General features: G+C 42.5%; 1 protein-coding gene across 1 annotated transcript; it reads left to right on the top strand.

Annotated features, from left to right (window-relative positions):
- The first annotated feature begins 68 nt into the window (after positions 1-68).
- Positions 69-27,859, top strand: SCGN (secretagogin, EF-hand calcium binding protein). The gene is made up of 11 exons (XM_058831124.1): positions 69-390; positions 660-796; positions 10,991-11,083; positions 11,662-11,751; positions 12,638-12,694; positions 13,542-13,619; positions 23,247-23,302; positions 24,724-24,769; positions 24,880-24,939; positions 25,826-25,894; positions 27,263-27,859. Exons 1-11 carry the CDS (start codon positions 69-71, stop codon positions 27,389-27,391), a joined length of 1,137 nt encoding a protein of 378 aa, XP_058687107.1. The 3' UTR covers positions 27,392-27,859.

Below are 27,859 nucleotides of genomic sequence, written 5' to 3'. Positions count from 1 at the left end.
GGTCCGGCAGCAGCAGCAGCAGCAGCAGCAGCAGCAGCAGCATCACCACCACCACCACCACCAGCACCATGGAGAGCGGCGCCGACGGGCGCCTGGACGCCGCCGCCTTCCTCGGGGCCTGGCGGCGCTTCGACGCCGACGGCAAGTGGGGACACGCGTGGGGGGAGCCGGCTGAGGGGTGCGTGGGTGCCGGCCCCGCTGGGTGCCATGTAGGGCTCTGTCCGGGCAGAGGGGAGGCGGGACCGCCGGGGTGGGTGCCCGTCAGGATGTGTGGGTGGGTGGGAGCCTGGGATGCTGCACATGGGGCCGATGTGTCCGAGCTTTACCCCCGCGAGGTCCTGCAGGTGTTTTCAAGCCCCCCTCTTTCTCCTCACCATGAATATCATAGCTGTAAATCCCCCTTTTCACTCCAAAAGTTTTGCCTTTTCATCATTTCCCCGTTTCATATGCTGCCGTCTCTTTTGGTTCCAGTTTGGGGGTTTATTTTTGTTTCTGAAAAGTTTTCTGTAAGAAAAACCGTGAAGGCAGCACCGCAGCTGTGCCCAGCCCTCACCCAGAAGGGAACAGATGAAATTGTTGGATGTGGGGCTCCCCTGAGCGGGCAGGCAGGGCCCCCAGCTGAAATCCTGACCCTGAAGCCTTGAGCTACCTGCATGCAGCCCGTGACATAGTTCCTGGAACTCGGGCAGTACCCCTGACCATTAATACATTTGCTTTTTATTTAGACAATGGTTACATAGAAGGGAAGGAGCTTGACGATTTTTTTCATCATCTCCTGGAGAAACTGGGACCAGAAGTAAGTACTGTGCCATGTAAGTTGCGCATCAGGTCCAAGCAAAAAAGTTATGCTGAGAGATGGTTTGTGTTTGTTGTTCCCTGATTGCTGACTTCCTTAGCAATTCTGAGGTAAAGAGCTTTTCTCTTGGCAACAGGGTGGCATTTAAGCATGTACAACAAGTGCGCTCAGCTGAGCAGTTTGATCAGTTGTTTCCAGCACAACAGCTGCTGGTCAGGGGGAGATCGCAGTTGGCACCAGCTGAAGGGGCTGGTTGGCAGCATGGAGAGAAAGTCATTTACTGTTGTTGTGTAGAAACAAGTGAAAAAGCACCGGCACACAGCCTGGCTGGCTGAGCAGGAGGGCAATGTTTGAGGTTTATTTGTTCAAGCCTGTGCTGACGAGTTTTGTTAATATGATAGGTTTCTTTCCCAGGTCAATTTTTAACAAATACACTGTCATTAATTTTAAATGGTGCTTAGGAAGAAGGCTTATGTCTATATAGCCACAAATGGCTAAAAGCCAAATGAGAGTCAATTCTGTGGCTTCTAAGACCCAGACCTGGCTCTACAGTGTTTCTGGACTTCTCCCCAGTTTCCTTTCCTGGTTTTGGCAGCATTTCCCCTCTCTCATTGTCTGCATCTCCATACAAACAGAAGTTGCTCTACAATTTACAGGGGCTGCTTTCCTCGGCTCCAGGTCACACCTTGCCTATGACTGTCACCATCAGTGAAGGAGAAATCCTGCCAATCAGGCCAGCACTCAGAAATATACAAAGGATAGAGTAATATTTTCACTCCACAGCATGTGCCCAGATAGGAAAAGGAGGAAATGTCTTCCAAATGGAAGGAGAGGGCATGCCAAAAACCAGAGATTAAACAATTCCTTTAAGCAAAAAGTAATTAACAAAGACAGAAAAGGTAGCTGATAAAGGACATAAATTCATAAGTATCTAGTGTAAAATCGGAACTGTACTTATAAGCCAATTAGTATTGTTGGATCTTTAGGGGTACAATTGAAAAAAATAGAAACTGTGACTAATTTATTTCAAGCATATTTTTATTTAATTTGCAAGTAAATTTGGATTGAAATATTGGCAGTTTCTGCAGAAATGTCTTTCAGAGCACGGGTGGTTAGATTAACAGGAAGGCACATAGAAAGGCTTCAAATTAATCAAAAAAGATTCAGCAATAAGAATATTTAGGGACACAGAAAAGCTGATTAAAAGAGAAATCAGAAAGTTAATGGTTGTTTACCCAGGAACAAAAGATGAAATTGGTATCTGCTAGTCTTGGGGTATTGAAACAGCAACACAAAGCATGCTCAAACAAACTCAGTGACAGCAAACATGAGATGTTGAAGGAGACACTTAAAATGAGGGTGCAGAGCTCAACGCTGCAGTGGGACCTCCAAGTGGGGCTCTCTGGAGTGAGCTGATGGTGATAAAATCTAGAGTTAACCAGAGATCTCATGCTGAAGGCAGCTTCCTAAGGATATGAGTCAAGAGCAACTTCAAGCCCCACCCTAGCCTCTAGCTGCCCTTGTGCATCCCTCACATGAGGTCCTGGGACAGCATCACACCAGCTGAGTAGCAATCCCAGGGTGTTACAGCAGTTTTTGTGGTCTTGATGATACCAGTGTGAACTCCATTACATTGTGTCATTTATCAGCACACAGAACTTGCAAAATGAGGGTGTTCTAGCAATGAACTTCCTGCTTTAAGAGATCAGTAATAGTTTTATTGCTTGTGAGAAGTCCCTGCTTGGATGACTCCAGCTTAACTCAGCACCCTGATCCAGTTAGCATCTCCATTGCTTCTGCTATCTAAGTTCTGCCATTAAAAGAAATAATTTAATACAAATTGAATGGAGAAAGAACCAACTCCCTCTCCTCCTATTAAATAGAAGAAATAGCCTAATTCTGGGGGACAGTGCTCTCTAACTTTCAGGCTGCTCAGACAGGCTCTCAAGTGCTTTTGTGTTTTTCTCTCTAAACTTCTTGCCTATTTTTGGCAGTATTTCCACTCTGGTAATATTAGGGATAAAATTGCATGGCAGATTGCAGGCAGAGCAGGCTGTCTTTATGGCCAAAAACCCAAAGGGAGCTTTGTCCTGGGAGGCTGAGAGCAGTCCTCTGCCTACTCCCCTGGGTATGGGGGTCACTTGAGCACCAGGTTATAAAAAGGTCTTTACTGCATTTGTACAATGAGCTTCTCTAACAACATTGAGTTGCTTTTCTCCTTTCCACATGATTTATATTGTACAGGCTTGTTATTATGGCAGGAAGGGTAAAGGATCCCCTCTGCAGTGGTTTTACCATCCTACAGAAAGTGTCCTCTGTGATGAAACTGATGAGCTGGGACTAAGCATCTCTCTGCTGTACCACTCATCTTGACCTTTACTCCTTTGGGTTCTTAATGTCTTTGTTTCCTTGCACAGTAAAAGGTGGAGACAGCAATACACTGGCACAACTTACAGATGTGTCACAAGGATTAATTAGTGACTGCGCCTGAAGTGCTACACCAGTGGTAAATAATGTTATCAGCACTGGAAGTTGTCTTTGCTTGAATAGAAAACAGCTTCATAATTATATTTTTTCAGCCTGCATTCTCTAAGCTGTTATTTTTCTTAATGACCACTGTGGTCCTTCAGCTCTGTTTTTCTTCCCAGTTACTCTGCAGCATCCCTAGCTGACACTAAATGCCAGGGGATGGGAGCAGCTGGGAAAACAATGCAAAAATGAGCCTGTCGGGAAGATGAGAGACACAGCTCTTCCTGACAACTCCGAACAAGGAAAAAAATTTGAAATAGTATCCAATGATGGAGGCCAATTAATTGTCTTTTATTGAACCATCAATAATTGTGGGGGGAAAGGGAAAACTTTTCAAGAAAGGTAGACCTGTAGTAAACCAACCAAATCCCAGGTGCTGCTTCCTGTCCCATCTTTTCCAGCAATGGGTGATTGCATTTGGACCATACACTTAACAACACACTTAAATTTTTGTCCAGTCTCAAAGTGGTCAGACTGTTGGACTAGATGGTTGTTGTAGGTTCCTTCCAACTGGAATATTCTATTCTATTCTATTCTATTCTATTCTATTCTATTCTATTCTATTCTATTCTATTCTATTCTATTCTATTCTATTCTATTCTATTCTATTCTATTCTATTCTATTCTATTCTATTCTATTCTATTCTATTCTATTCTATTCTATTCTATTCTATTCTATTCTATTCCATTCTATTCTATTCCATTCCATTCCATTCCATTCCATTCCATTCCATTCCATTCCATTCCATTCCATTCCATTCCATTCCATTCCATTCCATTCCATTCCATTCCATTCTCCCCTCTCCTGTCCTATTCTATCCTATTCCAGTCCTAAGAAAGTCCCTTCAGTTTCCAGGTGTGTGTAAATTTATCCTCATGCCAGCATTACATTTTCAAGCTGCTGGCATTATCCACCTCTTTCTCTTATCATTGCAGTGACTTCTCTCTAACCATTTGAGCCTCCAGCTTCCAACCCGCTACTGCATGGTTACTATGAGCTGCCTGGGCTCTCCTCTGCTCTTTCATAAACCTCTTTCCTCTACATTATGGCACCTCTTTCCATGCATTTTCTGTAAGTTTTTATGCTGAGGTGAAAGCCCAGTAGAAAGGACATTTTCTTTCAGCATCAAGGAAGTAACTTTATTAGAACAGGAACTATACCTCCTGCATTTCTGTCTTATATTCCTGTACATCTTTCTTTCTGTATCAAGATCATTAAGGATCTTCCTTGCTTGCTCTTTTTTATGTTTTTAATGAAGCTCTCTATATATTCTCATAATAATTAGATACGAGTTTTATAGAGGAATGGCTATAAGTTTTGGGATTGGATTACTGAAAATTTCCATAAAACCAATGATTTCTGGGCAGATATGGAGAAAAATGCACATTGTTGGGCTTTCTCAGAAAGGTATTTCACTTCACTTAAATTATACTCAAATTAGATAGAAAACTTTTAGATAAAGGACGGTTGCCTTCATCTAACTGTGTGTAGGAGACCACAACAATTGTTGAAGTACAAATTTTATCAGACAAGACAGGTATTAGCCTTGTTTAAATCCCTCCTGCCTGAAACCCACATGGATAATTATGACTGGAAGGGGACAGAAGTTAATTCTCTGGAGCTCACTCTGAGCAGCCATTAAGGATTTGTCTTTGCTTTTTACTTCCAAAGAATAGAAGCACCCTCCAGGTACTCTTGAATTTCATCCTTGCCGTGCACACTGCATTGTCTGTCTAAATAATGCGTATAATTTAGCATGGTCAGGAATGCAACAGCTAGTCAAACAAAGTTTAATGGCCAAAATATCAGCCAGCCTCAAAGCCATCCAAGGCAGATTTCCCCTGTGTTTACCACCCCAAGAGAACTAAGGTCAATGGTAACCAGCAGGTTAATAGCAAGAAGACCCATAGCAGAAAGCAATCACTTTGCATCCACATCCAGAATATTTCAGAATTCTAACCCCTGGGTAATCCTGTCTCCTAAATATTAGGAAAGAATTCTTTCCTGTCAGGGTGGAGAGGCCCTGGAACAGGTTGTCCAGAGAAGCTGTGGATGCCCCATCCCTGGAAGTGTTCAGGTTGGATGGGGCTTTGAGCAACCTGGTCTCGGGGAAGATGTTTGGACTGGATGTTCTTTGAGGTTCCTTTCAACCCAAACCAGTCTATCATTCTGATTAATGCCAAATAGAATGATTTCTTTAGGTGTTTCATCAGCCTTGATTAGCCATGCCAGCTCCCAATCCTGTTCCTCGACATTAAGGCATGGAAGTGCCTCGAGGTATTTCTTAGTGAAAACTCAACATACCCATGGTAAAAATTACATGATATGTTTTAATCACCCAAATGCATGTCAAATTACTTTCAGTGTAGCAGAGAGGACAGAACAAAGAATCTATCCAAAACCTAACCACAAAACCATGATGGCACAGGGAAGGCTGCAGTAGCCTTTATTGGATGCTGGTGTCTGCTATGGGAAGAAAGCTTTCCCATTTTTGTGTTGATGAGAGATAAAAAAGGAATCAAAAACGAGATGCAGGATGACAGGGTAAGTGCTCATCTATTGTCACATGCAGGACTACAGTAATTCCTAATCGAAAATCCTAACCAAAATTCAGGGCCAAATTCTCAAATGATAGCACTGAAGTTAAATGAGCAAGTTTGGCCCAAAGGAGAAATTTGCCCTGGAGATGTAGGGTGATATCCCACAATAATGCAGGCAATCCAGCCTACAACTACATGGGGGTAACAAAGTCATTCATGAGATTAATTTTTACAATGAAGAAATGTCTGGCCCAAGAATGAAAGGTTCTTCTTCTAAAGTCAAAGTGTACATTACTGATGTCTCTCATCTAGTCCTTGCTGGCCTCATATCTGTACTGTGTAGCTTTTGGCACAATAATAGCTGTTGACTTTGTTTTCCAACTCTCCTTCTTGGCAGGCACAATTTATTTCCATAGATCTTGTAGGAACTTGATATCTGTGGGACCCTTGGCCTTTCTATCATATTTGGCTGAAACACTAGATGACACGTGTTCAAGCCAGCGTTTTTAGAAAATTCTCTAGGTTTTCTTCAAGAAACAGAGTATAACAGTCAATTAAATGGATTTTCATCTTTTTTTATACCCTGATCAATATAGCAGCTTGCTTCTAAAATCATGTCAAGAAGGAAAAATAAATCTGTTTATTACAGGATTTTTTTGATGAGCAGGAATTAAATGAGACATCCCATTTCATCAAGTTGGAAAGGCTCCACAGTGCTCCATACATTCACTTTTTGCCCCAAAACCAAGTGAATCATAGCTGTATTTTCATCAAGGCAAAATTCTGGCAAGCACATAAATCCCTTAAGGAGCAAAAATTTAATTAGTCAGCATGAGGCAAAGAGTGCAACAATATAAAAGGAATGGATTAACAAAGAAGACAGATTACAGCCAGGTTTCCAAACAATCATAATGAGCCATGACAAAGAAATTAAATGCTGCAGAAATTTTAAAAAAAATGTGACCGTGCCCTTTCTGTGATTACAAACACTGTTAAAAGCCAGATTACCTTTGTGATGCTACAAATAATTTTAAAGGGTTTTCACCCTTTTCATAAACCCTTTAGACGACATGGAAAGGAGAAACCAGGAAGCAGAAAATTAATTTGTTATGGCAACTTGAAGCACAGAAACTTTTCTCTGTAAAACTCTGCAGAAGAGCCTCTGTAGTAATAAATGCACTTGTTAACCCTAAAAAAATACGTGAACAAAGTTACGGCAATATTTTAAACTGTGTTCTTTTATGAGAATAAAAATGACATGGCTTTCTCCTCATGTTAAGTAGTAAAGATTTCTTTCCTGGCTGCAGTGAGAACATGAAGCAGCCCTAGGAAACCACACATCATCCACAAACTCAGGGAGGTGCATACACCAGGGTGAACAAGGAATTACAAGAAAGGCTTCTCTGTACAGAGTGACTGGAAAGGATGCAACAGCATTCACTTAAGCCCTCACAAAAGGGAAAGCTTTGCAAACCTCTGAAACTGGTTAAGGATCTGTTGCTTGAGATAGGCAGCATAATCAAGACAGCATTTTCTGATAAAGAAAGATATGCTCAGCTGAAGATGTTTACTTGCTGCAAAGCCATTTCCTCCTGTTCCATCTTATGAGACAAGAGGCACATTTTTCTGTGCTGCTATTTGTTATATCATGGTTTAACCCCACAGGCAGCCCCACAAAGCCACTCACTCACTCACTCACTCACTCACTCACTCACTCACTCACTCACTCACGCACTCCCCAGTGAAATGGGAAAGGAATCAGAAAAGTAAAGTGAGAAAACTCATGGGTTGAGATAAAGATGTTTTAATAGCTAAAACAAAACTCAAGGGCACAAGCCAAGGCAAAACAAATAATTCATTCACCATGGCTTGCCATGGGCAGGCAGCTGTTCAGCCATGTCCAGGAAAGCAAAGTTCCATCATGCTGACTTCAGTAGACAAACACCACTTTCCAAACATCTTTCTTTTCCCCTTCTTTCCCCAGCTCTATATGCTGAGCACCTGTCTTGGTTTGAAAAGACATGTGTCTGTTAAGGAAGGCAGAAACTTCTCTTGAAATGGAAATATGTAAACACAGCCCCTCTCCAAATTATTATCATTTGGAAATCAAGGGGCTCTCAGGCAAAGATATGGGAATAGGAATAACAGTTCTTTGCCAGGAAAATTAAGATAAAAATGCAGTAGTACAAAAAACCACTGACAGAGTCAGAATATAACCTTACGCCCTGTTGGTCAGGATGTTGGTTGCAATCAGATTAAATGGTGGCTGCAGTCCTCCTGCAGTGACAGATGTGGTTCTGTTGAAGCAGTGATCCTGTAGAAGGGTGTAGTTTTCCTCTGAAGGTCCAGTGGTGGTGTAGATGGGTCCAGTCTTACTCTGGGAATCCAGTGGAGAAAGGCTGCTGTGGTGTTCCAAGTCTCAGATTATATCCAGGTAGGAATGGTTGGCCCCGCCCCCTGGGTGAAGTATCTGGCTGATGTAGTTTCTGTCATCTGGAGCAACTGGTTGATGTAATTTTATCAGTCATGCAGTGAAACTCAATGGTCCATTAACAGAAGATACCCCCAGGAGTTATGAGGGATGAGTCATGGAAGAGATAAAGAGCACTGCTCCAGCTGCTTTTAACAGATGGTAACAGAACACATACTTTTGGTTACATCTCACATTGCAACCCAAGACAGGACCATGCCATATAGTATGGTATGTCTTTTGGGTCAGTTGGGGTTAGCTGTCCTGGCTGCATCCCTTCCCAACTTCTTGTGTAGCCCCAGCCTCCTTGCTAGTGGGGTGAGGTGAATCTTCAGATCATGTCCTTTCTTGGACAAAGAGAACAGATCAGGTAGATTATGGGGATTTTCCAGCCTTTTAAATGTTTTTGGAATAGAAAGGAAAATAGGCCAAGCTATTTGTTTGCAGCACCAGTAGGTCAATCTTGAAAACCAGGTCTCACCACTTTAGTTTCTTTTTGGAATGTCTTATTTGATCTGTTGGGACTTTTTTCAGTCTTCTGGGATTTTTTTTTTTTTTTGGTAAAGAGAAAGGTCCCCTTTGAAACCTAATGGTCATAACACGAGGTGTATTGTTCCTAGTCTAAACACTTTTAATATAGAAATAATTTTGTCTTGAACATGCATCTTCAGAAAGCCAGTTTGTGTTTTATTATTTTATTCTTTGTGAGTAAAGGCTGGGTTTTGGTAGAACTATTACCAGTTGTGTTTCATAGGTAGAATATTTATGAAGAGAGAAAGATTGTGCAAATTGAAAAGTCCACTGTAGTGTAACCCCTCTGACTAAAAGCTTTTTGAGATGTTTAAATATAATAAGTATTCCAGGAAATTATCCCATTGTTTAAATCAGTTTATAAAAAGATGGTCCTATTTTTACGCAGGTAACAGTGTCCCTGCCACAGAAAGCTCACTAAAGTGGTGGTTAATAGCTGACCAATAGCACCAAGTTGAGGAATAAGTGTTTTAACAAATGACTACTTTGAAATGCACAGCACAGTTTTCAAGTATCAGCTATGATTATAATTTTGGAATTATCTCATTTTACTGGGCTCCGAGGAGGATAGTTTCAGAGTACTTTGCACACCTATTGAAGGTGGCAAGTGATAGGCTCACCTAACTCCTGGGAGGTGTCTCAAAGTGTCAAGGTGCTGTCAGAAGGCAATTTAAATAGCACGAGGGTGAGTTATAATGCCAAGGGGAAAGAAAACCAATGTGTGTGTTCAGTGATGTGCTGTGCCCTCAATATCCAAGCCCATAGGACTTTCTGGACACCACCATGGGAAAGGAGGATCCTGCAGCCATGTCCTAGGACCCCCTCAGCCACTTCTCCTGGGGCCTGCAACCTTGGGTGCATCCTGGTGGGCTCACTGCTTGGTGTTTCATCCCCAAACTGGGAGCTGCCACACTTGGTGTTACACAGCAAGGATGCACTCCAAAGGCGGCACTGTGTGGAGCTGTGCATTGGGTAATCGCTCATGGTCTTGTGTCACAGTAACAAAAGAGAGTGTACAACCTAATGGAGCTTCAACAGCAGGTAGACAGAATGAGAAAATGTGCTAGAAGACCCAGGAAGGAATATCTGTAGTCCCACATCCACCTGGTTGTAGAGATGATAAAAACTTTGAAGGACTTTTATTCAGGGATTGGGAAGCTAATTTATTGTCTTGTAAAAATTTCTACAAAGGTATGCCACAATCCGGTGTGGGTTATACTTCTCCCTTCCCTCCCCTCCCAGGGAGGGCCAACTCCCATATGATTGGAAGAGAAGCCAGGTTCTGCTCAGTGTAGGTGCTAAGGGTAACATAGGATTTAATTGCTCAGGAAAGATTAACTAGGTGAGCTTCCCAGTCCAGCCACAAAACTCATATGACCAGAAGCCTTTTCACATGGTGAAGAAATTGTATTTTGTGTAGTCCAGTCAGAGTGGGTACCCTCATGGTTTCTGCTAAGGAAACCATGCCTGATGAACCTAAGCATTGTATTTCACCTGTCACAGCAATGCCTGTCAAAACACGTAACCTGACAAGTCTGGAGAATGCCTCACTGTGTATAAATCGATTACGGGGTTGAGCAGATACAAAGGGAATGTCAATTGCTTGAAATTCTGTGCTATTAACCCAGAAACACTGACAGGGCTTGGTGCCAGGTCTTAAATCAGCTGACAGGCAATAATAAGCAACAATCTAGTTCCACTGGTGCCTTTCAAGGCTGATGATCTAATGAACTGCAGACATGTCATTCAAGGATAAGGATATCTTCCTGAAAAGCACAAGCTGAAAACAAGCAGGATGGAAACTGCTGTAACATGCCCTTGAGCAAAACCAAACTCCAGTGATATAATGGGAACAGTTGGCTAAAAAAGCAGGTGTCATTGAAATATTTTGGGGTTTCCAAACACTGATCTCCCAATTGAAAGCTTAGTAGCTGCAAAGATATCCATAGGACTTATTTCCAAAAATTCATCCACAATGGTGTGTCTGTGGGCTTTTAAAAGCATTATCCCCTACTGTAAGAATGCAGTGATCCTGGTGATTATCTGTGAGTGAGGAGAGATTTCTTCCAGGAGGATCTTCTGGTGTCCTCAGCAATTTCATGCACTTGTTTTCCCCATGGCAGAGCACCATCACAGAAGAAAAAGTTCAGAGAATGAAGGAGCAATTCATGTCTGTCTACGATGTCACCACAGATGGACGCTTGCAAATCCAGGAGGTATCTCTGCACAACCCCAGCCCAGAATTTCTTTTATAGAAGGATGGAGAATTAGAACAGACATTTTATAGGGTCTGTAGGAATAGGACAAGGGGTAATGGTTTTAGACTGAAAGGGGGAAGATTAAGAGTAGATTAAGGAAGACATTTTTTAATGAGGGTGGTGAAGGACTGGAAGGGGTTGCCCAGGAAGTTGGTCAATGCCCCATCCCTAGAAACATCAAATGTCAGGTTGGATGGGGCTCTGAACAGCCTGATCTAGTAGAAGATGTGTCTGCCCATTGCAGGGGAGTTAGACTGGATGACCTTCAAAGGTCCCTTCCAACCCAAACCATTCTGTGATTAAGACCTGTAGCAGCAGACTTGGGAGATCTGGAAGACAGAGCCTAGATGCAGAGGATTTGACTTACAGAGTATTACATTGGCCAGATCCTTTGGTCTGGAATTTATTTCCAAGGGAGAAACATGCCAAACCAATCTTTTGCATACTGGATCAGCAGCTACCCAAGTTTTTTCTTTACTTTCATGGTGTGGGTTTGTTTTTTGTTGTGGGGACATTTTTTGATGTTTTTTATCCAGCTTGCAAATATGATCTTGCCGGATGATGAGAACTTCCTACTGCTTTTCCGACGGGAAACTCCCTTGGACAACAGCGTGGAATTCATGCGGGTCTGTATTTACACACTACCTCCTCCACCTTGCACACCACCAGCTTCTTCAATACCAACCCTTCTGCCCTCTGTAAAATACAACTTGGGAAATAGATGGCTGTTGTGGAAGCAAAACATGTTCTGACCTGTTCAAGAAGGTTTTACATTATTTACACAATCAAAACAGAGGAATGGTATCTAGGACTGGACTAAGGGTACCCAGAGAGCTCATTACACTTCACAAACACTCTTATCCACCTATCAGTCATGCTACTACAGACAAACATCTCCACTCATCAACTCACCCCTGCAGTCCTCATCTGCAGTACAGTATAGACCAAGACAGCAGAGCAGGCACATTTTTAAGCACCATTTTATCCTGAAATATTAGACTGTTAGGGCATGGGCAGGAAACCTCCATAAACTGGGTCAACAAGCCCATAGAACTTTGCCCAATCTTCCTCTGCTCTCTGCCCCTAAGTATCCCAACTTGGAATTTCAGTTTTTCCAAGACCACATGTGGTTACTTTTACTTCACACACAAGCTGGGGGCTTCTGCAGATCAATGTTTGTTGTTGTGTATGGCTTTGACTCAGAGCAATAAAAGAAGCTGCATGTACAAATTAGGTAAGAAATACGAAATAATTTCTTAGTATTGTCTTCCTTTTATAGACAGCGTGTCTGCATTAAACATGTGATAACAGCATGTAGCATGTACAGGATCCAAGTGTGAGTAAGACCTATTGTGTGAAAAGTTTATTTTATTTCATCTACTATTAATTAAATGTTGGATAATGCAACAACTTGCTCATTATGGAAGTTCTGCTTTGAATCTTTACAATCTATCACCAAGCAGATGAGTAAGTGCAATATTTATGTGCTCACATCAATCTATCCCCATTCAGATCTGGCGCAGTTACGATGCTGACAGCAGTGGATTTATTTCAGCTGGTGAACTCAAAGTAAGTTATTCTAATAAATCTCTTTGGGCTTGACCTACAGCTCACTGATGTCAATGGGAGCCCTTCCATCAGCTTTACCAATTTGCTGTCTTTTTGTGTGATTGACAAATGGTATTTCTGGGATGTTCATAGAGAGTTTAAGTGCCTTCTGGCATGGTCTCAGGGGCCCTGAAGGAGGGAGGATGGTTTGCTGTTGCCCTCGATGTCTTGCTTCCCCCATGCCATATCCCATGACCCCAGTTGTCTTGGTGACCTGAGGCATCTAGTGAGCCCCACAAGCACTGCCTCACCTTGGCTTTGCACATGTGCTTCTCCCAGCTAAACAGGGAAAAAGCCTGCAGGTTTTCTGAACACTGATTTCTCATTAAAGCTCAGGCTATTGAGGAAAGAGCCTATTCAGAAACCATAACTCAAATAATTTGAGTTGGCAATCACAAAAGTCCATCACTAGGCCGCACATCACGCACTGAAGTCTCAGTGTGTGGCTTCAGCCTGTGTCCCACCAAAGATGCAAGAGGAGGCTTGAGTGTGGTACTGAATGAAAAATATTTTGATTTTAGATCAATTAGCAAGTATTGCAGTACTTATGTTGTCTTTTGCTTATTTCATGAGTCTATTAGGATTCACTCCAGTATGCCTGTTCTGGGGAATTTTAGCTACTTTCTAATTTATTCAAAAAATATATTTCAGCAAAAAAAAAATTTAACTTTGTCCAACCAAAGACACTAGTACTAACCAGGAATGTGAAACTAGATCTTTGTAACCATGCTGAATTTGAATTGAATTTCCTACTGTAATTTCTTGACTTTACTCTAGAGAGTAAAATTTCCGTCTTTTCTTATTACAGGATTTCCTGCGAGATCTCTTTTTGCAGCATAACAAGATGGTTGCTGAAGTAAAGCTGGAAGAATATACTGATACTATGGTAAGAAAAGATAGAATTAATGTTGTTTAGATCAGAGTACAGCCTAAAATCTCCTACAGGATCAATGTCTGCATCAAAGCCCTCTTAAAAGATGTGTCAGAGATCCCTGGGGGGAGTTAGTGCAGACCGCTGTTAACAGTTCTTTGCACTGAATATCAGCTGCAAGTGCATTTCAAATAGTTTTTGCTGAGAGTTGAACTATTTCCTATGAGAAAAGAACTCAGCTTTACACCAAAGCTGTGTGAGCTCTAAACCCCTTTAAATATAGGTGAGGTGCATCCTTCTTCAGGGTATGTTCAGCCTCAGCCAGATCTCCAGCTCATTCACTTCCTCCTTTCCTCTCTTCCTCCTAGCAAATCCTTTTCTTCCCAAGAGATGCAGGTATCTGGCTTGTCTGCTCTGCAAAGCCCAGCAAGCCTTGCTGGCTCCCTGCTGCTTCCCTAAAAGACTGAGAGGTTGAAAGTTTCAGTTCTCTGCCTGACTTATCACAATATAGCTTTTATACTGCAATCAACAGTATAGTATTTGGTGTGGGTTTAGCATCAGTCGCCTGGATTTCAGAGCAACTTATATCTAAAGATCTAAAAACAAGAAAAGAAGGGGAAAAAAAATCTCATTTCTGGATGTCATTCTCAAGGGTATAATTTGAATTCCACTAGCATCTATCACTGCAATTTTCTAAATGGTTTTCAGATTGTCTTGCTTCTTGGCACAAAATCTGTGTTTGTACCTAAAAAACAGCTTGGTATGCAAGCAAACAAGGAGCTGCCCATATATTTTGCAATACCATATTATGTATGTGTGATGTGTGTATGCCTAGAGATGTGACCCTTTAGAGCAATGTGAGAAACTGTACTGTTACAGAAGAGTGTACATTTTGTTTTTCATATTTAAAAGACAGTGAAGAGAGAGGAATGCCAGCTGCAGAAATTATTTTCCAACTGGCAGAATTTGAAAACAAAAAAAGCCCAGAAGTTACAGCTAAGACAAAAATCTTTATGGTAGCATTTGCTGGTAGCAAATACCTTTCATTCTGCTCCATTAAGGTTTCCATCCCCTGTGCTTAATCTCTGATCAGGTGCTGGGGAATGGGTGTTCTGAAGCTTGTAGGCAGTGGGTGGTTGATTTCCTCCAGCTCCTTTCCCTTCCCTTTAATTTCACAAGAAAGATCTATGACTCCACTACCCAAAGCAGCTAGGTTGTGTAGATCAATGCAGCTGAGAGCTGAGAGCCAGGAGGTCTGGTTGCTACTCCCATGGTTTCTTGCAGAAGGGCTTTGCATCTCCAGAGAGGCAGTTTAAAATCTCTATGTTAGAGGATAAGATTTGATCTGGGAAAAGGGATGCTTTGTATATCTAGGGGAATGTATGATCTGAAATGCCAATCTGGCTCCTGAAGACAAAGGTTTGCCAAGCTGCAATGCCAAAAGAATCAGGGATGTTAATGGTAATCAGAAAATGAGAATATGGTAGATTATTATTTTATTCTTTGCAATTCTTTTCTCAGAGCTGAAGATCAAGGATGTTTATAAACACACCTGGTCCCCAAAGCTAAGGCAGGGAGTGAAATTACCACAGGCATAATCTTATCCTATGATATCCTGGAATAAAATAGAGGATATGAATTCCACAAGTAACAGCAAATTATCTGCATGGGCAGTATCCTATAGCATCAGATACACTCCACAAATGATTGTGCAGGAAGTTAACTGAAGTAAGAAGGCAAAATTCCAAGGAGGGAAGAAAGATTTAGCCTTGCATTTACAGGGCTGAGTTAAAGAGGGAAAAGTGACTCAAAGGTTTGATGTCAAGGCCCAGGGTAATGACAACCCTTTGCTTCTTCTCTCTCATTCCCCACATGGAGCGAGGAGCTGCTGGAGTGCAGAGCCCCACTGCCACTGGACTCTGCCACCATCACCACTGTTTAGGATAGAGGTCAGTGGCCCATCCATTCTTTTCCTAACAGACTTCCTGTTAGATCTTTGACAACCAGCAGCAGCGATTCATTTTCTGAAGATTGGACATACTTATATTTCTCTCCCTTATTGCTTTGCTCCCAGCCTTTCATCTTTTCAGAGCACAAATTCCTTGGGACCAGGACCGGTTTCTGCTGCACACAGCATCTCTCAGGGTGGCTCATCCATCCAGCTCAGGGCTTTCAGAGGCCAATGTAATTATTATTCAGTTGAAATAAGCTGTGTCCCAAGGAGCTGTAAGCCCCTCTGTCTCCCCAGGAATACACAGATCTCTGCCCTTTTTTCTGTACATGTACAGCTGGCTGCACACATCTTAAGCAGCTACTGATATCCTGAGTGGACCCTAGGGCCTTCTGGAGATAAAGAGGAAAAGGGAAAAACTATAATTTTAAAGAAGCTAGCCCAGGTTTGAGGGGAAAAAAACCCCAGCATTTTATGGTTCTATGCTGGGTATTTGTGAGCAGTGTGATCAGATATCTTATCAGCCAACTTGGGCATGCTAAATTCTTGCCCCTTGTGCTGCTATGAATGATCTCATACCACATTGAAAAAAAAAAAAAAAAGCTGAGAAGATGGAGAGAGTATTACTTTTGGAAGAGATTGGTCATCTCTGGAAAGGAACATCAATTTATCAGGTTGCTTAGCAGCCGCTTCTTAAGAGGCTATTCTGTTTCCTTGTGACCTTGGCGTCCTTTCTTCAGAAAGCACTGATATAGATCAGGGATTTGATGAACAAATGATGAGCTCCTATAAAGACAACAGGTAGTGAACACATTGGCATTGCACAAACTCTGTGAGTCTGCTGAATCAAATCTTAAAGAGCACTAAAATCACTGGGGAAAATCACAAAAGAACATTTGAGTTCTCAAGACTCTTCATGGGGGACTTTCAGTGATGATGCTGTGCTGAGGAAGCCCCTTTGTAGGCACTGTTGGTTTTTTTTCCATGCCTACATGGATACATATTTGTATTAATAGCCATTAAGTGTGTATTAATAATTATTTACATGCACCCACTTGCAGTTCTGAGTCTTTGAAAACAGTAATCTGTAGGTTTGTTGCCTTCCCATGGGCACTGACCAAGAGCACTGACCTGTTGGCAGGGAGCAAGTGCTTGGAGGTTGAAGTGAAGCCTGGTATAGCTCTGAGCCTCCTGAGAAGAACTCCCAGGGGTCCTGCAGTGTGTGCTTTGGGAGACAGAGTGACATAGATAGAGACATAGCTGAAAATGGTTGGAGGGTTTAAATAGCATGGTGAGAATTTTCTGCCTTCCTGAATTAACACAAGCTGGAGAAATGAAGACTGGCCCCATTGATGTTTCACGATGAGGACACTATGGATGATGACAGTAGAACAACTTTTCTCAATCCTTCCCACCTCCATTCGACCTCTGAGGTCAAGCTGTTAGGTTTCTGGATCCTGGTGAAGTTTCAGCTCAGGAATGCACATCTCACATATGAATTTGACAATTTTTATGAGTGACAGATTCCCTTACCTGTGTGTGCACACAGCTGTGCACTTAAGTGGAATATTGTAAATGCTGGGATATGAACTGGATTTAAGATATGGTTTCTGATAGTCCACAGCTTCCCAGATAGCAGCATGTTACTTCTGGTTTGTAATTCCAATGTCTTCAAGCTGCATGCAGGGCAAGCTCATTTCTGAATCAAAATTCAGCAATTTAAGTTGTTTATTCTGCTGAAACAGTCACACATGCAACACTGAAATTCACTTTTTTCATTGCCTTATGTTGATAATGTCAAATGGAGCATAAAAAGTTCCTTTTATCTGAGCATTATTATATGCCAGTAAAATGCAAAGGATAGTTTTTGTCCAGCCATCATGCCACCTTTGCCCACCACAGGTTAATATTCTAGAGAGGCAATAATGTAAGTGCAGTGACTAATAACTCAACAAGTATTCATCATGAACTACAGCATTTGAAAGCTTGTAGATGGTGATGACTGAGGATGAAATCTTAACCCCAGAGAAGTCAGAATATATATTTTTCCCAGCTGTAATGACACCAGGGTTTTGCTGGAGTTATTTGAGAAGATTCTCCTGGGCACTGAGGTATGTGCCCTGAGTGCACAAGCCTGCAGCTGAGGGCTCCTCATCTTCTCAGTGCAAAGGGAAAGATCCCTGAGGATGATCTATGTCCACATTATGCACTGTGGACTACCTTTATTGTATTTTGGGGGGATTTTGGGTGCTTTTGCAGCTGCTGCCTGCCCCCTCTGCAAGGATAATGCCTGAGTTTCAGCGTGGTCAGTTCCATGGCTGTGAAATTCTATCTTTGCCCAGTGCTGATGCCAATGTACTCATGCAGGTAAATAAAAAACAGAGCACAGAAAATTCAGGTGGTTTAGACCCTTAACATCTTACTAGTCAAGCTTGCATATCTTTGTTAACAAAGTCTCCTATGACTACCAAAAGAAAAGGTGTACTAATGGAAAGACAAATATTTATTGTATTGAAAAAAAACCTAAACAGAATTTTTTATGTTTGTGAGCACACCAAGTAAACTTCCCAAAGCTCTAGAAATACCATGGGAGTAGAGCGTAGCACACAAGATTGGTTCCTAAAGTGCAGTCTTTGCTTATCTCTTCTCCTTGTAGTGGTCCATGCTGGCCTCTCTCCCAGGTGCCTGAGAGGACCCACACAGCTGATGAACACAAATCTTCCTCCTGTGTCCCTTCTCAATTTAATGCCAGTGGTACTGTCACATTCAGGTTTGCACCACACTTGCTGTGGCATAAGCCAAGGGAAGCAGAAAATCCTATTTAAGCTCAAATTTAATTTCAGAAGATCAAAACCAATAGAACTCAGGAACCTGCAGGCTTTTGAACACCTCAACAGATAATGCCTTGGTCTCTTAGGAATCAAAACACTCTTAGAAATCCTGTGCTAAAGAACTTGTCTATGTGACACAGGTGATCTGGCTGAACAGGACACTGAGGGTAACTTGCTGGCCACTGGGCCCACCTGCCACTCTGTAAATGCCTTTGTGACCCCATCTTTCCTTGAAGAGAGGCCACAGGCAGTCCTGCAGCTTGGCCTGATGCCGGTCTTTATACAGCCTCAATAACCTCTCTATTCCATGGCCAACTTTTGTTTCAGCTGTTGGGCATAGATACCCATGATATATATATTAAAATATGTCTGTGGGAGTAGGAGGTCAAGTAACACTGACTCTCTCAGTGTCCCACTTTGTTACACACAAAGAAAGAGAACCAGAGAAGCATAAAAGCCGGTTTTAGTGAGTCTGCTGATCACAGAACTATTTATTTTGGGTTTGTTTACTTCTTTCCTTATCTCTGTCATGGAAAATAGTTGTATATTGCTCTCCAAAAAACGTGTGTGTTTGTCATATTGTGGTGTTTCAATGGCCTTTACAACACTGGACTGAGAAAGCAGAGATATTTCCTTTGCTGAATTAAAAGCTGATGGCAGATTTGATTTTGCACTTCAAAGAAATGGAGACATAACAACTTTTATTTGCAAACCAAGCTCTTATATATTCTCTGTCTGTCACAGAGTACCTCAGAGTACATTCAAACAGAGGGTGTGCCCTTGGTGCACTGCCATTAAAATGTCAGTGAATTAATTTGTGCAAACACTTTAAAATATGGGGTAGCTTGACAGTAAAGGAAATGCATCATCTTATAAAGCATACTGCTAGATGCAACAGAGCTTTTAGTAAAATTGAGTGCTATTTAAACATGCCAAACCTTGTCCTTAACCACACTGAGATGTTTCATATCAGCCTGGCAGCATAAATATACCTTTCAAGAGTGTAAACTGAAAATACATCAAATTTAACATATCAAGATGGGGTGTGAAGGCAAAAGTTTAAATTAGAAACAACCTCATAACCATTTCAATTATCTGCTTGTCCCGTGATGTATGCTTTGTCATATAGGGTGGGTACCCTCTGTCATTCCTTGTGTACTCATGCACACAATTAGCAGATCAGATCACACACTCACATGCATGAAACTTGAAAGTTTAATTAAAAAACATTTCCCCAGGCTGTTCCTTGAGTAATGCAGCCATGTAGTGGGTATGCATGAGCTCCACTTGTCCCAATAACAGGATTAGGTCTATCTTATTAGCTGTGGTACCTGAACTAATTCAGTGAACACTAGCCTTCCTTCCGTACATGTTTTCCATCTTTCAAGTATTAGCCACCGGGCAAGAGTTAGTTTGGCCTAGCTCTTCCAGCCAGACTTTTTTTCTTTTTGTTGACTGGTATGGATGATCAAAATATTGTATTTGTTTGAAAATTGTATTCAGGGTAGTTGTGGCAGAAAAAGGCCAAACAAATAGAAAACACAAAGGTTATCTCTTACAGAGCTGAGTGAAGGAGGTCAGGGAGGGGAACTGGTTATCTATAAGTAGACATGGTCACTCACTGGAAGTTTAATATCAAGCTGAAAGATAGTGTGCTAGAGAAGAATGTTTCCTTCCATTAAGCAATCCACCAAGGAATTTATTACCTCTCATTTAAATGTGTTTTAATGGGATCTGCCCTGCCACAGGAATATAGTAAAGGGTTCAGAAACAGGTAGGATTGGAAATCAAATGCTCACAAAATTGATAATGAAGCAGAAAGCCTTTCACATCTAAGCCACCATCTCTAATCTAGTCTGTTTCATTAAGAGTGCAGAAAACTCTTCAGCCTTCTGGTTATTTGCATCTTCTGAAACCATGAAAATATGCTGCACCCACAAAGTAGAGCAGATGCAGGGCAGACAGGACACATGAAGTTCCAAGGCAAGGACAGCCATGCTGGGATGCTTTATGTATTCCTTGGAAAAAGGACATAAGGCTGGAGATGTTTCACTGGAAAACAAACATAAGACTTGTCCCAGACAAGCCTATGTGAAATGAAAATTGTGCCCCAAGTCTGGTCTTGGACAGGAAGCCACCAGTTCTGTCCTGGTCCCATAAGCTTGTATGGAGATCAGGATATTATGATCACAGAGTCGAACTTCTCCCAGAAACTCAGTGTTTGTTTTTCTGAGGCATCACAGAGAGAAAAATACATCTGAACTTGAAGTCTAGGCTGAAGCACTGAATTTTAGTCTCAAGACAGTAATTCTGAAATGCAGCAGAAATGAGAGAAAATAAAACACACTTTCAGGAGCTCAGAAACGTGTAGAAGAAGTGAAGTACAAAGACTGCTAAAGGCAGTACGTTTTAGTGTGCTTTGGTAAGGATACTGTATTTTTGTATGAACCAAAGACCAGTGCCTTCAGACAGAGCTGCCCTGACCTGTCAGCAGAGTTCCTGAGATCTGGGCCTTGTGTTTCCCACCAAAAGCTGTCCTTTCCCAGCAAATGCTGTTCTGTCTCACCCCAGCATCTGCGCTGCTTTGAGGTGAGTTCCTACAGACCATGTGGGTAACTAATGCTCCTTGGTGGCCTAAACCAAGAGATTTAGAGTGACATTTTCAAAAGCACTGAAGTTACTGTAGAGCCCAAGGACTGTGCTATTCCCACTACCCACATGTTGGTACTTTCTCTAGCCATCTACACAGGGGTTGTCTCCATAATCTTCTTTTAGGCAGCATATTTTAGAGCAATGATGTAGGCTGGATGTAGCCAAGTCACCTGTGGTGAAGAGTGTATGAAAGTGAAGTAGTACTGGTATTTCTTCCTCTCCTCAAACAGCAGACAAAACCAGGTTAGGCACTGACATTCCATTTGAAGAGAGGCTTTTAAAATATTTGGGCTTATTTATGTCTAGAAAGAGCATCAATCATTTTCGGTGACTTGCAGAATAACTCCTTTATCAGCCAGGAACTGAAGGCTCAGGTTTATCTCTCTGATGGCAGTGGGAGGCTGTCATTGCAAGGACATTTCTCCCCTTGATGGCACCAGCAAAGGCAGCTTCTGCTCCCATCCCTTCCTCTAGCCTTGTCCCACTGCTGCTCCAGCAGAGACCAGGGAGAAGTGCCCTATTGCTGTGGGAGATCTAATGGGGAAGGAAGCAGCATGCAAGAAGTTAGATCAGCTGGAAGGGAACAACTTGGACTGATGCAACCAGAGGGAAGTCCTCAGGATGGCCTGGCAGCTTTATTTGTCTCCCCAGCTCTTCCCCAGCGAAGGAAGATTCAGAAGTCTTTCCTCTGTGGTTTTGCAGAGAGCACATTTGGCAGAGGCCAGTTAAATGGGAAAATAGCTTTCTTTGTGCCACTGAACACCCACATGGCTCTCATGATGCCATTTTTCCAAATATCTCAATATGGGCCTTCAATCATTCATAGGACTTTCATGCTGTCTTTCAATGGGAGAAAAAGTGAGCCCATACCAAATGCCACTTCAAAAATTCCACCCAAACCTCACAAATGTAAAATACTAAGAATAATTAATGGTATAGAGTCTGTTGCAGAATCTCAGTCTAAAGGTGGTACAACAAAGGGTTACCATGGACTTGCTGTCCTTGCTCCCCTTGAGCAATGGGCAGGGAAGAGGCAGCACTGACAAAACAGAAAAATTCTCCCTGAGAAATGGCAGCTCTCCAGATGCTACCTTTTCTCACATGATTATTAGGCTCTGCCCTGGCTCCACTGCTGGGAAGTGCTCAGGACATGCTACTGGCTCCCACACATTTAGGCTATGTCAGAGGGGATAATCCTGTCCCTCTGAGCTTTGCCAGATAGGGACTGGTCCGGGCCTTCTCCTGCAGGTGTGCAATACCCAAAAGATCTGTAGCAAACCAATTACTCTGCACAACCACTAAACAAGCAAATGTGATCTATCAAGGTAAGATTAATGCATATTCCTTAACTGAGTATTTGACAAAAAAAGATAGTCTATCATAATAAAATATTCGTCTTCCCCCAACACAATGTGGAATGTATTTTTTTCTAGAACTTTGAGCCATGAGTTAGTCATGTTTGCAACTCATTAAATATCCCCCCACCCCTTTCTTTGTAGCAGACTTTGTTTTGTGCCTTGAAGAGAAATGCAGAACCAAACACAACAAATAAAGAAATAATACCTTTTTTTTTTTTTTTTGTTTTTGTGATGGCTCATCAAAATGATGCTATTCAGGAAAAGAGAAGGATAAGTTTTGAATTCACATTTAACCTCTTGATGTTGGCAGCATGAACCTTCTTCCAAGTCTTAACGCATTCTAGCAGCAGGCCTTGAGCCAAGCAAGCCCCACAGCTTTAGTGGTACAAAATCCTGACCTGAGTGCTGATTAGAAGGTGGCATTTGCACCTCAGCTGCTCAGAAGTCACAGCAACAGTGAAAGGTAAGGTAGGAGCCCAGGTGGAAGTGTTTAGAAGTTTTTCCCTTTTTCTGGCATTTTTTTCCAGGGCCAAGGCAATGTCAGTATTTAATTTCTGAAGGTCTTTTCTGCAGACCTGCTTTATCCCAGTGTAAGGTGGGAAGGGAGTGGTAGTGGTATTTGATTGCTTTGGGTTGTTGCTGTCAGAAAGCTGGTGGGTTTTGCTGTTTCCTTGTGCCACCCTTACACCTGATGTTAGCACAGGATGCCATGCTGCCCAGGGTTTGGGCAAGCACCCTGAGCAAGCAGAGGGAAGGGCACAGGGCAGAGTAAAATGTATATTGGCTTTTTTTTGTATCTGTGTTCTCTTTGTGGCCTATCTATTTTATCTCTTGTCTTCTTGATTTATAGATGAAAATCTTTGACAAAAACAAAGATGGGCGACTGGACCTGAATGACCTGGCAAGGTAGGATTTAATAATATTGATGGGGTGTTTCAGCTCACAATGGTAGATCCACACGAGGTGATGCTCTCCCTCTGGGGACGTGCAGTTGAATTCCACCTCCTTTTAAATTAGAGCTGCTCTGATCCCACCTCTCCAACACATGGTCCCCATAGCAATAATTTGAGAATCTAGAGCCAGTGATACTAGCAATGCCAGGATCTGTCTGTACAACATCAATGTGCTCTGGCATAATCTAAGGTGCTTCCCAGGAGCAACCAGTGGCTCTGTTTCTCCATAAAAAGGATGTCAATCCTTTCAATAGGGTCACAGACAAGCATTTATTTTTCATCATTATGTGCAGCAGGGATTGCAAAGAATTTTTAATGCATTTTGAATAATGAAAGTCCCACCACAAAAGAGTTTGGCAGTGGCAGTAGGAAGAATTTGGAGAGCCAAGGTGAGATGCTTGTGAATGAAACTGGGGACTCATTCATGGGCCTGTCTCTTTTCTTGATACCTCAGAGGCCTTTAGGTGATTTTCACTACCTAGAGAGTATGCCTCTCTCTGTAAAATTATGTGCATTGGTTGGAAAGGACTAAATTTGAAGATAAAGTCTTAAAAGACTAGTTTAGGGGATGAGGGGACAGAGGTGATGGTTTGCCACTGTTACTCTCTGCTTTGGTTCCCAACAAATGCCAGCACGAATAACTGCAGTGCATACAGCAGTTCCTTTTAACCATGAAATATATGAAGAGAATCTGAGGCAGGATGGAGAATATCTAAAGGGAGTTGCTGTTACAGTTTTCTCTTAAAAACAATTCCATTTTGGGAATCATGACATCTGAGGCTTTCCTGTGGTCTGAGAATATTTCTCAGACTCCAGATCCCTCCATGTGCAGACACTGTTTAGCATGCCCTGTGCCATAGGCTCTAAAAACCTCAGGGTTAGTAAAGCAGTTGGAGAGAGAAAAGGGTTTATCAGTCTTGACAGGCTTTAGGAGATGAAAAGAGAGGAATTCTGCCAGTCTTGGTGCACAGGCCAGTATTACTTTTACAACCACTAAGTCTCCCTCCAAGAGAGAGCTATAAATCACTTTCTTTAATGCAGAACAGCAATCCAGTTACAAGGAATAATTGTCTGGTAGCTCTTGCTTTGGAAGCTGACACCCTCTGTTGTGCAGGACCACCAGAAATGCTCTGGGAGAAGCAATGGTACTAATAGGCACATTTGTGGTGAACCAAAGGGCACCCTCTTTGGCCATCAGACAGGGAGGAAGGCTTGTGTTCCCACAACAGCCCTCTGTAAATAACCCCACAGGCAATTTTCTCTTTTATAGGCCTTTAATCTAACATCCCTTTGCTTTGCAAACAAGGAGAGCACAGAATAGTTCGTGTGCAGATGATAAGGTGAAAAGATCATAATTTAAATCTCTCCATTCAGGATTCTGGCACTCCAGGAAAATTTCCTTCTACAATTTAAGATGGATGTAAGTAGCACTAGTTTTTGATACATTGATCCTGTCTCAGCTAAGATGACTGGGCCCAAACTTAAAATTTTTGCTTGAATTTTCCATTTGTTGATCCTTTCTGTACGCAGGCTTGCAGCACAGAAGAAAGGAGGAGAGATTTTGAGAAGATCTTTGCACACTACGATGTTGTGAGTCCCATGAATCAGTTCATTGCCTTGTGGTTTGTAAATGACAGATTTAGCATGTGCTGCTGTGCTGAGACTTCTTCCTCCTGATGGGTGCTACTGGAGTCACTGAGGAGTGCCAGCTGTGCCCAAGCCCATGGCCCATGAGCCCAGATGCCAGATTGGGAGGGGTAAAGTAGGGGCAGAGAGAAGCAATGCTCAGAGATCTTGTGTCAAGGACCCATTTCAACTTTCTCCATTGCCACGGCCAGTGCTGCTGCATTAACAGTTTTCCTGCAGGAGATGCAAAGGAGGCAGAGGAGGTGGTGGCTTTAGTGCTCACAGTCTCTGGCAGTTCAGGACCTGCATCACCACCATGCTGAAAAATAAACCCCATTCAGATATCAAACCCATGGTTGTTTAGGGAGTCTGGCTCAGAACAGACACAACCATTTAACTGCCTGTTAGACATCAGAAATTCAGTGCTGCTTCTGACAGTCACACAACTCCCTCAGGGTGGTGGGAGACATTGATCCCATTTGGTGGGAAGAGATGGTTTGTGAAAAACAAAGGGATCTTAGATACTAGATATTACGAAGAAATTCTTTATGTGAGGGTAGTGAAGCACTGGAACAGGTTTGCCCAGAGAAACTGTGGATTTCCCAAACCTGGAAGTGTTCAAGGCCAGGTTGAATGGGGTTTTGAGAAACTTTGGCTAGTGGAAGGTGTCCTTGGCCATGGTGGAATGGTTGGAATTGGATAATCTTTAATGTCCCTTCCAACCCAAAACATTTCATGGTTCTGTGAACTTTATGCTACAAAGTTCGGTGACCAGGTGGTGGTATTGACCAGTAAATGCTGTAGCAGTTTTGATTCACTGGGGAGTTTTGATGTTTATTCTTTCTTTCAGAGTAAAACAGGAGCACTTGAAGGCCCAGAAGTGGATGGGTTTGTCAAAGACATGATGGAACTGGTCAAGGTATCTTCATGGCTCTGTTTGTTACTACTCTTTATTTCTTTAAGATCAGTGCTTTAAAAATGTACACAGAGGCACTAGTAAGAACATGGAATCAAATTTTAGTTTGATCATCAGCAGAAGGGAATTCACCATCTCAGTATATATACTGTAGTGCATTTCATCGTATCACAGAAATTCTGCCTCACAAATTAATACAACTTCCCTCAGCAACTCTATTTTTAAAAGATCCATTCTAGTTCATACTTTGAATTAGGCAGATGTTACAGCATGACATGATATAGATGTAACATCTGCCTAATTCAAAGGCATCATAAGGATGGGTTATCACAATTTCTTTCTTCTCTTTTCCTTGTGGATGTGGTTCTCACCAGAATGACCTCATGGTTCATTAGTTCATCTCAGGACTACAAGTGAAAATTACTTGAGGTCTATCTATAATCAAGAATACTGTACCTGGTGTGTCTCTTCAGCTCCTGATGGACAGAAGTCTGTCTTCATTGGATTACCTTGAATTTCCAGATGCAGCCCAAGATAGACCTTTTGACCCAAACAGAATCTGATCTTTAGCTTCCTTTGAGCCTGAGCTGTTGCATTTCCACACAGTGTGAAATATCTGTGCTGCCACGTCCATTCAGGAGAGAGCAGAGAACGGCAGCTGTGTGCTGATGGCTGTGTGCGTGTGTTCTGGCCATGTAGTGTAGAGGGCAGGGTGTGGGGATGGGCAGGAGGCTGGATTTGTGCTGTGTGTGAGTGTACAGGAGCGAAATTTGTGCTTGACCTAAGGGCCTTCATCAGCATTGCCCTTGGGCACCACAAGCTGTGCATAAGAATTTGATCCCCTCCTGAGAATGTGGGAAGCAGAGAAGGCAGTACAGCATTAGGGACATACAGAGACAGTATGGCCTGTGAAATGTGTCTTCAACATGAACTTGATCCACGAAAGGTATTTTTACATTGCTGACTAGCCTGTAAAATAGCAGTATGCTGACAGAAATGTCACTTTAGTCCTTGCACAGCAGCTTTAAGAGAGGAAACCAGATGAAAGCACAGGTCTGGTAGAGCAGGGATCTGCATTGCACAACTTAGCAAAGTTTTCTTTTATATGGATCAGATACTGATGGCCTTGACTGAGCACAAAAGCCATGGTGCATTTCTATACAGTCACTTACAGTTCCATGCACCTTCTGCTTTTGCACGGCACTCTTTCCCCATCTTCTGTTTGCTTCCCCACAGCATATGAGATGATGTGGGGCCTTTTGGTCATTCTTCTTTGGGTGGATTTCCCAGTTGCTACATGGTGGGCTGCTTTACAAGCTGGGGAAATCCAGGACCATTTTCTCTCAGCATTCTTTTTCTCTTTGCCTGCAGCCCAGCATTAGCGGGGTGGACCTGGACAAGTTCCGCCAGATCCTGCTCAACCACTGTGATGTGAACAAGGATGGGAAAATTCAGAAATCTGAACTAGCTTTGTGTCTCGGGCTGAAAATTAACCCATAGCTGGGAAAGTGCTTGTGGTTGTGTTTTCCTTGAAAGATTTGCCTGCTGCTCCTCGTAGAAGTGTGTTCTCTGCTGCTATGGGAGTGGTGGGGAGCTGAGGCACCATGCTCCCAGGCTGGAGAGTGGGATGTGCACAGGGGCCTCCTCACTCCACCAACTCCTTTGTGATGTTCACTTGCTGTGCCTCTTGTGGGTCCCCTTAGCAATGTCTCTGCCCACCAGCAGATGAGCTGCTCAGAAGAGAGGTTGCTGCTTCTGCCCTCATGAAATGCTGCTCTGCCCATTCTCCTAGGATAGGAATAAGCATCTCCTCAAAAACATTCCCTCAGTGCTCTCAGAGTGCAGCTACTAGGTGTTTCCGATGGTCACTTTATATGTGTGAAGTCATTACTTTGGTGAACATTGTGCTTTGTGCATTTAAAATATTGGATGGAGGACATGTATTTGTGCAGAAATAAAATGGCAGTT

The sequence above is a fragment of the Poecile atricapillus genome, chromosome 2 (assembly GCF_030490865.1).
Source record: "Poecile atricapillus isolate bPoeAtr1 chromosome 2, bPoeAtr1.hap1, whole genome shotgun sequence".
NCBI classification, from domain to species: Eukaryota; Metazoa; Chordata; class Aves; order Passeriformes; family Paridae; genus Poecile; species Poecile atricapillus.
The sequence above is the reverse complement of the archived record's forward strand: the minus strand, read 5'-3'. Positions and strand labels throughout refer to the sequence as shown.

Bases quoted from the DNA above. Each gene is read 5' to 3' on its own strand.
- SCGN (XM_058831124.1), top strand. From the start codon at position 69: ATGGAGAGCGGCGCCGACGGGCGCCTGGACGCCGCCGCCTTCCTCGGG. The intron at 797-10,990 runs GTAAGTACTGTG...TCCCCATGGCAG, and splicing joins TGGAGAAACTGGGACCAGAA to AGCACCATCACAGAAGAAAA. The intron at 11,752-12,637 runs GTCTGTATTTAC...ATCCCCATTCAG, and splicing joins ACAGCGTGGAATTCATGCGG to ATCTGGCGCAGTTACGATGC.